Consider the following 14,523-nt stretch of genomic DNA (forward strand, 5'->3'; position numbering starts at 1 on the left):
CAAGAGCGCCCCGCCCCGCCCCGCCGGAAGCGGCCCGGCCCCGCCCCGCCCGCTGCTGAGCCGATCGATGACAGGCGGCGGCAGCGATCACCGAGCTGCTGAGCACGGGGGACGGCGGTGCTGGCGGGTGAGGCGGCCCGGTGGAGCGCGGGGCCGGGCGAGCAGGGCGGGGGTCTGAGCCCGAGCGGGAGGTCGGCCTTGGCAGCGGCGGAGACGGGGCAGTTTCTCGTGCGGCTGCCTGCGGCTGGCGGCAGACCCAGGCCGAGCGGGCGGAGGGGCGGGCGGGGCAGGCCGGAGCTCGGCCAGCGGCCGTCCCGCTGCGTGGCGAGGCCTGCGGTGGACGGCCGGAGCCGGCGCGCTTTGCGCGGCCTCCAGGGTGCTCCCGTCCGAGGCCGTGCCCGCCGCGGCGCCCGGAGCGCTTGGGCCTCCCGCCCGGGGGGGGCGACGGCGCGGCCTCGGCCGCTGGGCACAGGGGAAGGCGCCGGGCAGGGACCGCCTGCGGGCCCGGCCAGTCCCGGCAGGCCGCGGCGTTTCTGGTTCGCTTTGTTACTTGGTCCCTTGGCTTGGAGGAGCCTGGAAGCTCCTTTTTTCTTGTGAACTATTGGCCATTATTTGGCCGCAGTGGCCGAGGAATTTCTTGAGATGCTTTTATTTAGTTCTGTTGTGCTTCAGAACGTTTAGAGGAGGATTTTCTGTCTGCAGCAAGTTATGCTCTAGCCAAGTTATTAGGATGTGCAGTAAGCAGAAGCATCCAACACGGAACTACGCGAGGTGGTGTTACACAGACGTTGGGGGTGTGATAGCACGGTGCCAACGTTGTCTTAGTCTATAGCTAAAATTAGTTTGTCTTCTATCTTTTGCATCCTTTTCGTAGAAGCTTGGAGTTAGTCACCATGTGTATTCTGAGAACAACGTGGGGTATCTGCTTTTTTGCCCTGATTCAATGTTAGAGAGTTTAATTGAAATCTTATGTATGCTTGGACTGTATTTTTAATTTGCATGAGCATGTGCATTAATTACAGCTTACACCATTCGCAGCATTTCAAGCCAGGTGGAATATTGCGATGGCAGCTCAGATGACCGATGCTCATCGGCGGTTCTTGCAGGTCCTGATGTCTCATGGGATAATGGAAGGATCAGAGGCAAGGAAATTACACAGGCGCTGCTGTGAAATACATAAAGGTGTGTCTTTCTTTTTGAGAAAAATTAGGGAGATGGAAGAACTATTTTTTTTCCTGGTGCAGCTTACAAATAATTAGACTGCTGAAAAGCATACACCATCTAAAAAGAAGTTAAAAAACTTTAATGATGTGAGTGTTCTCTTTCTTTCCTAAAAGATAAAATAACCCAGCAATGAGGAAGCTTAAGTTTTAATCTGGTCATGCTAACACTTCTTATTTTAGCAAAGATGTTTTTCATAGGTTTAAAAGAAAAATCCATTTTTCACACTCGATAATGCTGAAATTTCCAGAATGTTTTCCTTCATACTTATTCATACTGAATTGTATGCTGTTACTCATCTTGACTAAATCTGTCACATCTGACAGATTACATGGTCAGCTGGTTAGTTTTAATATATGCTATACCAAGCTGAAATTTATGGTACATGTAATAAAAATTTGATTGTATACTATAAAATTTGTTTGAAGCTCATGTTCAAACTTAAATCGTACAGGAATGTGTAATCAACTGAATAAGGATTTTTTTCAGACATCTTACAGATCAGAGATCTGTATTTCATCTTCACTACTTTGGAAAATGTGGTGGGTATAATCCAAAATAAAGCTGTCATGAGTAGTGTGTTTAGCGCTGATTAGTAAGTAGGTATTAGATGTGTCAGTTGCTGGTTCCCAGAAAATAGTGAAAGAATAAAATTCCTCTATTTTCATCTTCTCCTTATTTATGAACAAAATTGAAAAGGACATGGAATGTATAAGAACAGAAAGTGCCTTTTAAAATGAAACGCACAAATGCTGTTCAAATTAGTGATTTTAAACCGTTACTTTTGAAAGGCAGATAACTCCAGCAAACGTTTAAATTACACATTCTGAGATCTAGTATGCATTAAATATCTGTCTCAAGTTATTTTCTAGTTTTCTAGTATTTACGACTTTAAAAATAAAAGCCTTCTCAGCAGTGGTTTGAGGGGTTTAGTCAGTTCAGTATATCTGCATGAGTCTGTTGAGTGTTGAACCAGTAACTCTAGAGGAACTGAACTGTTTGGTTGCTGGTGGTTAACTGGGATGATAAATTTAGCATCACCATTGCTAACTATTCTTTCTCTCCGTTAAGAGAGAAAAGACCGTAGTCACTAATGTGCACAAGCTGTTGTGAACTCCATCTTGCTTTGCTGCCACACGTGGAGTCCTTCCACTCTGCTGAGCCAAAAGAGCTTATTTCAGCACCTGCCTGGATTTCTGACTTTAAAAAAATGGAAGTGTGGAAAAATAAGGTTGCTTTTTACAGGTTTACCTCTATATTTGTGAGAACGAAGCCACTGTGATTTTTAAAAGAATTTATCATAAGTGCCAGAGGTGGCCTAAGCCAATAGCATGGTTGTAATGACTTTATTGTGTTGTAAGAACAAAGAACCTAGCTAGATCGTGTTTTCAGTATGAAGGATCAGGGAGTGGTATTGCAGTAAGAGCTGATGGAGTTATTCATTAGGAAGGTATATGTAATAGAAGGATTTAGAAAAAAATGGCTCCATTGCAACTGCTGCCTATCAAGTACTTGGTATTTTTTCTGCATAGTGACAGTTGATGTGTAATGGAGGAGTTTGTGAAATTATACAGACAGAGTGTGGGAGTTGAAACTATTACAGTTTTATTAAATGCTCGTAGGAAAGCTTTTTGTCACGTTCGGAGGCAAAAGGGTGTTGAACTTGACTTACTAAATGGAACACTTCTCCCCCGCGTTTGTTTTATGAACAAAAGAACCAGCAATTTGACAAACCCATCTTTGTTAGCAGCAAAGTTAATGCTATCACAATTTATGAGATCATGGTAATAGCATTTTTATGAGGAAACTCAGCCTGAATGGGCTGTTACCGATTTCGATGTAGTTTCTTTAAATACATCTTAATACTGCTTATTACAATCTGAACCATATTTTTCAGATCGGGTTATAGCTAATGTTAGTAAAACTAGTGTATTTGAATTGTTTTCCTTTCTCCTGCAGGTTGTAAGCATTCCATAACAAGGCTGTCACCTGTCTATGACATTGGTTTCCTTAAATATAAAAGGATAAAAAAGCTGCATCTAATGAAGTCAAATTACAACAGTAACCGTTTCAGGGAAATGGTAATATTTGAGTTGGCTGTTGTCAGGCCCCTTTACAAAGCACTGTGAGAGGAGAATACTATTCTGACCCTGACCCCAGACTGAAATCAGGAAACAGTAAAAATAGCAGAGTTCATAGTTACTTTTCCTGCTGTCTTCCAAGCCAGCTGAAGTTCTTTAATAACTGAAACTGAATAGTACAGCTGGAAAGATGGTGCATCTCCCCTGGAAAACACATGCCACTCTGTAATAGCATAACTTTTTTTTTACAGATCGTGGAATGAATATTGAGATTCATGTGCTCTCTATCCTTTGATAGATTTCAAGGTTTATCTGTTTTTTTCTTGGATTCAGCACATCTTCATTTGATGAGTATGTAACAGTATGAGGCATTTATTTTCCAAAGACGTGGTCATTCACAAGTGCTTTGTTTGCCACAGTCTTCAATGCCAGAAGGTTAACAGAAAACACAGATAAATTTTCTTTTGCTGTATTTTTTATGAACCTAAGGATAATTTGGAGGGACAAAATCAGGTTGCCTTTCAAACCAATGGCTGTATTTGCTGAAGGACAGTATTAGGTAGTATTTATACAATTAATTATAAAATTTAACTGTATATTAATTTACAGCGAAATTCATCAGAAAAATGATACAGTCAATATATGAAAGGATGTTTAGAAAAATGGAAGTATAAAAGAAAACTGCTTTTTTTCCTGCCTATTTGGTGGTAGGCAAGGAGTGTATTGATTAACTATTCATTAATGTGGATTGCATCAGACTGGCTTTTGTCTATCTGTATCTTGTATTTTATTTAACTGGCTTGGTAGCTGAACTCGGAAGAAAATAACTTAGGGTCGACTTTAGTCTGCAATCATACCAACTTCTTAAGCATACATATTTCATGCTTGGCCATTGAAAGACCCACTAAATAAATTTTATATGAGAAACAGGGATTCATAGAATAGACAAGCATTTTTTACTTTACGTGTTTTGTATGTCTTTTAGTATTTAGTACTCTAGCAAAAGCCCCAGCAGTTACTTCTATGTGTGACCCACTGTGCTCATCTTTCGTGCATCTTATCTGCAAAGTTCAGCTAGAGCTTCGGGGAATTTTTCTTATCTGTGGTGGAATTTGCAGATAACAGTCTGTTTGAAGCCTGTGTTTCATGTTACCAGAAAAGTTTGCATTGCAAAACAACAGAACAATCCACTACACTGTTGTTCTGATATTTTGCTTTATAGTACATCAAATATGTCAAAACTAGAAAAAGAAAGCGTGGCTCTTGGCTTCTCGAACTAGGCATTTTTGTGTAGACAATGAAGAGTATCAGAGCTCCGACAGAAAAGGAACTGGGGAAGATCGGTGGGAGTACAGACAGTGAGATCCCACAGTTCCTCAGCAGTACTTTGCTAGTGTAGCGAACACTTTTAAGTAAATGCACTTTAGTTATTTCTTTGACATGTTGCGGGAGAATTGAATGCTGAGGATGAGAAGAGTTTTTTTTGGTGGAGGGCTGTACTTTTCTCATATCTCGCCTGCATCGTCTTGCCCATTGCTACTTCTGGAAGCCATGCTCCTGCCAGACTTGGTAGTATTCTTGTATCTTGTTACAGTGCTACCTGCTCTACAGGGACTTTTCTGTTTGTACTGTGGATTTGTATCCACTTATCCATAGAATTTAAGGTAATCTATTTTTGTGTCCCATGTAACACAGGCTGTATTTTCTGCTAAATATTTTTTTTTTTTTTGCTTCATATTGGGTGCCTTGTAGTTGGGTTGAAACATAAATTGTAGAGAAGCTTCTCAGTTACTCATTTAGATGTTCTGGTAATGAATACTGACTGTATCCCTTAGGTCAAAATTCAGTACGCCCTGTGTAAAGAAGACTGAAAAAAGATTGGATGTGCCAGTCTCCAGTTGTATCAAAACAGCATTGCAGTAGGGTGTAGGTGTTAGTCATCACTCAGGTGGTGGGTTAGTGATTGCACTTTAAAACCGAAGTCTTGGCTATGAGTTCTTACTTAAGTTCATTAGAACTCTTCAAGTGTATCAGCATTGCAGTGCTGGTGAAAATCCATTTGCACCATTTGAATAACTAGTGTTTTCCTGCCCTAAACTTGTTTGCAGTGTAATTGTTCTGGTTCTAGATTGTTGTGTGGCAACAGTAGCAACCTATTCTTTTCCCAAGGATTCTATTTTTCATGGGAAGGCTGAAACATGTATGGTAGATATATGTGTAGAAAGAGGTTTAATGTGAATGGTTTCATATGAGTTTAAAATAAAAGAAGGATACATATAAAAAAACCTGACAGTGAGTGATGTAGTGTAGTCCATAGTTGAAACTTTGTCAAGCTTTCCAAGGCAGGGATTGCCTGGGTTTAGGTATTTATGTATAATACCTTGTGCTATTACAAATAAGTGTTCAGGCTTGGTTTTGATGTTGTTAAACAGAAGGGGTGGAAAAAAAGGTATTGAACAATGTGCTGCGATGCGTGATTAAGAATGTTTAGTTTTTAAAGAACTTTGTAAACAAGCTTTTAGATTCTCTTACTGGTAATGGTCCTGTTGCTTCAGTTTTTTCTAGCTGTAATCAAGTTAGATGGCAGCATTTTCAAATCCTCATAGGGAGCTTCTTGTTATATCAATTGTCTTGGTACTAAGAAAGTAGCTGAAGAAAATGGGAGAAAAAAAAATCCTAAACCCCACCATGGCTTTTTGCTCAAAGAAACTCACTTTTCTGAATGATTTCTTCTTCTACTCCTCTGTGAAATGAAACCTGAGCATCGGTGATTTAAAATCCAAAGTAATTTGCTGTGTTATTCTTAAGGGTTTTTCTATTTTTTTGTTTAATACTGAGAAGTTTGCAAACTGATTAACTCTATGCCAAAAGCTGTTGTGTAGTTATTAGTTTTTTTTACATATGGTTTGATCTTGAAAATGCTGGAAGTATCAACACTGGTGGTCAGCGGCTTGTATTTTATCTCCTCAGTGTCATCAAAGTAGAAGAAAACCATGACATTTTCGTATTGCTACTTTGCAGACTAGAATTGTACTTAATCTTCTGCTTAATCTTCTAGTTGCAGAGAACATGGGAGCTGAAGTACATAGATAGATAACCATGTGTAAAGGCCCTATCTTTTTCTTTTAAAGCATTCACTCAGCTTATTTGTGGTCTTTTGCCGTAAACATGGGAGCTCGAATTTTGCAACTGTGCCAGTATGTTTTTGAATTTATCATGAAGCTGTGACGTGTCAGACTAAGTAATAAAGATTGCTATTGTTCACTTGTCTTTGAGCAAGGAAGATTAACACAGTGCCTGTTGAAAAGTCATAATTAACCAAGAGTGTGTAAGTTTGTTACACTATCTGCTGTTTATGGTTTGCATGCAAACACATTGAGAAAAGATTCTGCTTTCTTCAAGAACCTCTGCTGTATCTTCAGTGAGGGATCTGTTCAGCTTTTCTGTAGAAAATATTTGAGTTTATTATTAAGAGTTTAAATTTAGGACCTGCCCTAACCCCCAAAATATTTGTGTTCCATTTATTTACTGTCTTATTTGCTCATCTGCTATCCATCATTGAACTGAAATAATTTCTTCTAAAGAAAATGCTCCCAGGCAGTGTTCTAGTGTAACACATAACAAACTCTAATGCTGTCACGTGTTATCTATATTAACTGTTCAGGGCTGAGAGTTGTTTATTGGCACAAAGAATTAATACCAGGGTCCTGCATATACTTGGTTTTACATGCTATAAACAACTTTGTTGTGCTCATAATTGGGTACTGGAATAGCAATTTGCTTTAATTTTGACCAAAACCAGATTACAATGAGTGCATCTGTGATACAGTATTAGTTGAGATTGCATTTTATGCCCTAGAGAAGGAAATAATTTTGTTTATGTAACAAAAAATAATTTACAGCAATTGTAACTGTCTTAGATTCTATGTTTTTTTAAGTACTACATTTTACAGAGGAAGTTATTTGAAATTAAGACTTTTCAAACAGTTTAATCTGTATTTTGGAAGTAGGGGGTAGTCCTGGCTCCGTATACATCTAACATACTCATTTTACATCAAGGTCTTCTTAAACAGTCTTTCAAAGTAGTGTTGACACCTCCAAGATATTTTTACCAGAAGAAAAATGGACAGAGAGATTCCTGTACACACTTTGAGTCAGACTACAAAGATTGTAGGTACTTAATGAGTTAAGATCACATTTGTTTGTCTAATTTCTTATCAAATCTGTTAACAGTAAATAACTTTTTTCAGTAGTAATATATTTGAATAAACAGTTTCTATGCAATCAGTTGCTATGACTGCCTGTACAAGAACTGTTTCTTAGAGAGAAGTTACAAGCTTTTACAAATAGTAAAGGACATCTATCATTTCTCTGGGGTCTGGAATTATAAATTGACCAACTTTTTAGATGTTCAGCTTGTTAAAGTGCAGCTTTTGGTGTGGTCTGTTCCCCATACATTTTTTATGGAGAGTTTATACCCCTTTTCTTCACAGAAGGTCTACTAGAGTAGCCATTCATCTCACATTAAAATGTTACAGCTGTTGTACAAAGAATATTCTTTTATCTTTCATCTTGCCCTCTGTCACTGACACTCCCTGGCTTTGATGTATGCAGAGTGTTTCCTGCCAACAGGTGCCAGATGGGCGGCATGACAATTTGACAAAATGGTACTTACTTTAATATTACACTTACTTTATTACTGTTCTTGATGTTTGTTGGTTTTGTTCACTTCCGGAGTCCTTTGTATCAAAACCATGAACTTTTTGGGCAGGAGCATCCTGTGACTGATGTTTCTGCATTGTACTATGGTATAAAGTATTGTGGGGTTTTGAGAGTGGGACCTCTGACTAATGCTGTTACATGAGTGATTGATTTACAACGGAGAGTAGTATTAAGTTAGTGATAACTGGTAGTGGTTTTGAGACATCAATCATTTTCCTAAAATTGTGAGCTGTTAATTAACTCTTTTTTTAAATCCTAGCCTGCTGAAGTCAACAGGAATTTTGCCACTGACATCATTTTGTCTTGGATGGAAACTCTTGAGGGTGTGTGCTATTGCTGTGCAAGCAGAAGCCATAGTACGTGCTTCTACAGCATGACTCCAGAGTCCATCTTAATTATGTCTGTGGAAGAGCTGCTAGTAGATGACACAAGATATTACCTGTATTTCCATGATGCTAGAATTTTAAGTTTTCTGGTATGTAACTTGGTCCTTTACATGCCATTAATTTGCAAAACAGAACACAAACAAGGAATCCCTTGTGTGTAAATTAAAAGAAAGCAAGTATGTTTTTTTGTTGTGCAGAATAATTTTTCCTGTTAGTTTTTTACTTTCAATTCAACTTAGTTCAAGTCACTGTAATTAATGGATTAATGTGGTGGGTTCCATGCAGCAAGGCAGAATGTCTGGACTCTCTAAACTGACTGTCAAGGAGCTGAGCTGCTCAGAAGGCTAGTAGTCAGCAGCACAAGAAAATGATGGGTCTGCTGGATGTAACAGACCTGTTTGAATTCTGCCTCACTAACTTTCAGGCCTTTTACCTAGGAAAAAAAGTTTCAGCAGATAAAACATAAAAAGATATGACTGATGTGTAGTTGTTTGGGTTTTATGTGTATGTGCTTTTTCTTATTTATTTTCAGTCCACTATGTGCATGATAAACTGGATGATTTCATCAGTACTGTTAACCGCCATCTACAGCCTTTGTTTATGCAGATCCGAAAAGGACTGTCGGAAAGTGATGGGAGAGCACATTATGCTTTAGTAAGTATGCGATGTGCTGCCATCGCCTGGTTTTTGCCGGTCTGTCCCTCTGTTCTGCTGGCACCTGCTGTAGAAGTGACGTGTAGAACAGGGAAGCGGGAGGATAAACTGCCAACAGCCTCTGTGCGTGGAAATGAAACGTGGCAGCAGGGACGACGGCAGTGTCTGATTTATTTAGCATAAACATTGTTTAAGTGCTGAGGTGAGATGTCGTCTTCACAGGAGGCTTTCTGTCTCAAGACTGATTTTTAAAGTAGAAAACACGGAGAGCCCTCCAATTAGTTTTCTTTTTCTCTTACTCAATATCAACCTAGAATAAAAGGGTTGCTAAGGAATGGCCTGTAAAAAGTTTCCCTAGGTGCTCTGCAATGTCAGAAAGGGACAGTTATATAGTAATTTCAAAAGACTACAGGGGGTATTCTGACATTAGCTGCTGCTTTTAGCCTTTCTGGGTCATTTTTTTTTTAAGTTGAGCTAATAATAAATTGCAGTAGCATGTGCAATAAGAATATGCAGTATCTGTGTTTTTCATGGTGAAACAAAAATGTGTATTGTAACAGTTACTGCTGCTGTCCAGCATGGTATCCTGATGTAGTATTTTTGTTCTACTATGTAGAACTAATATTCTATGTTAGTTCTGTAGGGGGGAGGTTGGGTTGTTTTATGAGCTTGGACTGGGCAGAGGCAGCTGTGGAGAACATCTGGCTGGAAGACCAGGGGTTGTAAAGAAAGGACTTGAGTACCATCAGGTGCCATCCTTAAGGAACAGTCTCTTTCATGCCACTTAAAGAAATTATGTTCCTGTGAATTGTAAGATCATGTATTCTTTACCCCAGAGGACTTTTTGTAATTTATGATGTAGAAATACAAAGGCACTTTGATTTCAGTTTAAGTTGGTTGTTTTTTTTTTTTGTAGGTGAATTTGGCAGAAACCGAAATAACTAAAATGGCATCTGACTATACAGAAAATGAATTAGAATTGTTCAGAAAGACAGTAAGTATGACAATTATTAGTCAGAAAATCACATTATTTGTGAAGGTAGCATCTTAAAATTAATGGAAATGAATGGAGATGTCGTTCAGGAACTAGTTAGTTGCCACCTTGCTCAAGTTTATCCCAAACCGAATGGGGGAGGGGGCAAGGATGGGAGTACAGGCAAGTAATGAGTCCCTGTTTAAAGTCAGTTATCAGTAAACTGAAATCAGCAACAGGGGAGTGCGCCTTGGAGTTAGTGACTTGACGTACCCGCTTCATAGTTAAACATCTTTCTTCAGGATTTTCAGTTGTGATTGCTGAATTTTTCACTGGCTTCAGTAGTCTAGTAATATACAGTTGATTTTAATGCTAGTAACAGAAATTGGATTTGCCAATTTGAATAGAAACATTTGTCTACTGTCACTGTTTACCAGTTAATTCTGTGTTTAATAAACTAGTCAGAATGCTGCTTTTTAAACAAGAAAACGTACACTTGAGAAATTTTTAAAGTTCCAAACTGGGATTCCAGGACATTTGACATCCAGTTTCTTATAAGGAACAGTTAATGTGAGTTGCGATCATAGCTATGTATCTTGCATGTTTTAGGGAATTGTTCTTATAGTCTTAAACTTTGAGGACTTAACTTCTCTAGCCACTAAAGTTATTTTTGTGTACATGTTTAAATTTTCTGTATATTCTGTGAGAGCTGCAAAAGTCTAATCTACATGGATAGTACCCAGATATTTCCCTGTACTCCCCTGTATTGGTGAAGAACCTATAAAGCCACGTCAGCACCACAGATACAGCATTGTCATGCACATACTACTACTGGTGTAAGAACTGTGCATGCTGCTCTGTGATAATGAACAGCAGGAACATTTCCAGAGAGTCTCTCAAGATTGGTAATACTGCTACAACCTTCAAGTGCCCAGTAGGTTCAGCAGCACTAATGACTCCAGAGTGGACAGTTACTTTAGTGGTGAGAGGTTTTTCCTCAAAAGAACCTTGACAAAGAGCAGATAAAAAGAATCTGATCTGTCACCCCTGAGTGTGCTTAAGGATCCCTGAATGCAGCTTCATTTGGGCAGCACTGCATTCACAGAAATGTTTCTTGGCAAAGATTAAAACTGTCAAGGTAACAGCGATTGTTTCTGCTTTTGGCCTTTGTTTTACAGTTCTAGTTCAAGCCATAGTAGTGTATCTCATATTTATGGGTGCTAAAAAAGCTGCACATTACTAGAAGGTATGTCTTATCTAATTGTATAGCTTTTTAATAGTTGAAAATGTTTCCTTCTGTAGATGGACCTAATCATTTCATCAGAAAATGGCTTTGCCTCTTCTACAGATATTTTAAACTTGGCTGACCAACTTAAGACAAAGAAAATGAAGAAAAAGGAAGCAGAGCAAGTATTGAACGTGTTTGTGGAGGATAAGTGGCTCTCTGAGGTAACTGCTGTATCGAGTGTTTGTATTCTAATAGGTCCAGCTGTTATTTTCTTATGGATGTGATGGCTGAAACTGGAGCTGTTCTTTAACGAATGATGGCAAAAATGGTTTTGTGGGGCCTCTGCTTATTTCTGCTCCGCTGATTTTTGCAGACAAGGCAGTAAATCTGCAACGAGAAAGTCCTTGGGTAGGTCTATACAGAACAACATGGTTTCAGTTTCTTGTACCCGAGCTGGGTGGGGGTGTGTGTACAGCCCTGTGCTGTGACATAGACAACCTTTGTACACAACAACATGGCATAGTTAAACTTGGAACAAGAGCTGGGGAAGGCTCTTCAGGGTGATCAGTAGTTAGTTATATTTAGAATATCCTGAAAAGCAGTGAGGCAAAAAAACTCCTGTACCAGAAATGTGTGGGCCTCTGTGCACATTTGTAAATCTCCTTTACTTCATGAGGGAGAAATTGAGATTAGCTTACCATGTGAACTCTGCAGTTGCTTGCCGAGTGAGACCTCGATCCCTTTTCTTCTGGATTCACTGCATCATAGATCTCCAAGCTGCTGCCACACATTTACTTCTGTTAAGTGATTTAACAGAGATTTTTCAAAGATATCTTAAGCAATAAATGCCTAGATTGTGCTGAAAGACAGCAGAATTTCTGCTAATGTGCCAGTGGAGGGTCTCAAAGCTGCCTCTTCAGGAGAGCATGGTTGCTCATCTGTACCTTCCAAGCACTAATCTCCCTTAAAGTGTGCCATCTTTATTCTGATCCTCCAAATGAGTTCTGCTACTTCAAAAGTATTTCAGCTTTACATTGTATCAGTGTTGGCATGTTAGTTTTGTGATGGCAGAAAAAAGTGGATGTCAAATGCTTGCTATCAAGCAGGTGGTTAGAGAAGTCAAAAAAGGTAAAAGGAATTAGAAGAAATTCCTTGTCTCACCACTTGTTTCTGTAGAGAAATGGAGAATATACTCTGCATACTCGCTGCATAATTGAGATGGAACAATTCATTCTGAGCAACTACCAAGATATCGCAAGGAAGTGCAACATCTGTCACAGCCTTGCCATCCAGGTAACATTTGTTTTTAATACCTCAGTAGGCATCTGCCAATGTACTTACGTGGTCATAGCTGAAGTGTATGATACTTTGAGTATTAGACAGGCACTGAAAAATTGTGGTCTTGTATCTGGCAATGGTGCCTATGTATATAAAGAAACACCCCCACCCCCCACCCCCACCCCCTTTTTTTTTTTTCTCAGTCTAGGTTATTTTATCTTCTGTCTTTGGAAAAAAACTTGTCTTGGAGCAGTACCTCAAAGTATAAACTTGGAGAAAACGAACTCACCCAGTGAGGAACATTATTGCACTGCCTTGCTTTCTAAAGCCAGCAGGCTAGAGATGAACCCCTTATCCTTAAATAGGCCTAACAGTTAAATGTTAGCTGCCTTATCTTTGGACCTTAGAAATAGCAGTCTTCATGTGACACATGTTCATCTTTGGTCCTGGGATTTTGGTTCAGGAATGGCATGTGTCTTGGACTTCAGAGTGAACATGTATGCTTATATATAGCATGGTATCTTGATAGCAGGTAAGTTACCAGTTTAATCTTGTGTAAGTGGTTACAGCCTGAACTCCTATTCCAAAACTACTGCATTCCCTTTCTCCTTGACCCTGCATCTTGTCATCTTCCCAACTAATGTGCTTCCATGTTATTTTTTTCCATCCCAGTTGGTCTTTATTACACCCAAATAGCTCAGCATTGTCTTTCAAGCTAAATCTTGTCCCTATAGGGAAATAGTATTTTGTAGTTTCCAGGAACATACTTCCTCTTACCATTCACCAGCTTGGACCCCTGCATATACACCAGCTGCGAACCATTCTTTGGAGTAAAGCATTACATATCTGCCGGGTTTTGTAACAACTTTGTGCTAAACTGAAGGACAGGTTAGAAACATTTTAATCAACACTTCTGATTTCAGAGCCAAGTATGTGAATCCTGTGGGACTGGAATGCATTTACCTTGTGTCAGAAAGTACTTCAGAGCTCAGACTGAACCCCGCTGTCCGCAGTGTAATGATTTCTGGTCTTGTGACATTCCAGGTACCAAGCAACCTATTTTTACAAAAATTGAGTCTAGTAATACTAGAGAATAGACTGTAATATTTAGTGGCACTGCCTTGATTATTTATATCTGTAGCTCAATATCAGTTATTTCTGATTTCATTTGTATGTTCCAGACAGTAAACCATACATGGGCAACACTGAACCCTGAAAGTGCAAGGATTGGGAAGGGGGGAGCAGGGGACAGACACCACATGACACTAATGACAGTAAAACCTCTGGAACTATTGAGGTTCTAAGAAAAGCACAATCTCTTTGGAATTCCTCTATTTATCCAGGGAAATTGGACGTTCTGAACAGAAACACAGGAATATATAAAGCATTTTAAAAATCTGGAGGTTATATATGATATAATCCTTTTATGTGTGTCATTCATTAACTTCCTTTTGTTTCTGTTACAGGTACAAGTCAGATGGACTGCCAGTCACCATCAAAAACAGGGAAGCAGAGAAGCTTCATTCTCAGAACTAGACAAAGTTTGTAAAAATTGCTTTCAGTGAAATCTCTTTTAGCCCCCCCCCCGCCCCTCCTACAGAATAGACAGGCTGTATTGTATTTGTTAGTGACAGTACATTGTTCAGTGTACTTATTTTTTCCTGAAGTTTCAAGACTCTTACAATAAAACTTACTGACCTTCCTGTTCTCCTTCTTCAGTTACACATGCACAGCTTTCTCGCCAGCTGTTTTGTGTATGCAGTTTTACATATTCTTGGGTTGGGACTCTCAGTGCATGTTTGGGAATGAAAGATGCAAATGTTTTTACTCAGTCCTGCAAGCTGATCTATTAAAAGAAGCCTTTCTCAGCTACAGTGTTCCCTGATTGTACAGTTTCAGTTGTACAACTGAACATGAAACCTGTTACTAGCATGACAGGGCTTCAAGTAGGTGAAAAAGCAATGCAGCACTTGCAGCGTC

At 39.4% G+C, this 14,523-nt stretch overlaps 1 protein-coding gene across 2 annotated transcripts; it reads left to right on the forward strand.

The window, feature by feature from the left end:
• The first annotated feature begins 6 nt into the window (after positions 1 to 6).
• On the forward strand, positions 7 to 14,257 carry NSMCE1 (NSE1 homolog, SMC5-SMC6 complex component). 2 transcript variants are annotated; one of them, XR_013928121.1, is made up of 8 exons: positions 7 to 127; positions 1,039 to 1,182; positions 8,943 to 9,064; positions 9,981 to 10,058; positions 11,340 to 11,486; positions 12,442 to 12,558; positions 12,747 to 13,587; positions 14,010 to 14,038. XR_013928121.1 is itself a non-coding variant. In XM_080387662.1 (8 exons), the coding sequence occupies exons 2-8, from the start codon at positions 1,065 to 1,067 to the stop codon at positions 14,090 to 14,092; spliced, it is 786 nt and encodes a 261-aa protein (XP_080243788.1). In that variant the 5' UTR covers positions 7 to 127; positions 1,039 to 1,064; the 3' UTR covers positions 14,093 to 14,257. The 2 variants fall into 2 exon arrangements, 1 of the variants encoding a protein (XP_080243788.1); XM_080387662.1 differs by having other exon boundaries at positions 13,467 to 13,587; positions 14,010 to 14,257.
• Positions 14,258 to 14,523: the final 266 nt, after the last annotated feature.

This window comes from Falco punctatus (genome assembly GCF_963210335.1).
Source record: "Falco punctatus genome assembly, chromosome: 4".
NCBI classification, from domain to species: Eukaryota; Metazoa; Chordata; class Aves; order Falconiformes; family Falconidae; genus Falco; species Falco punctatus.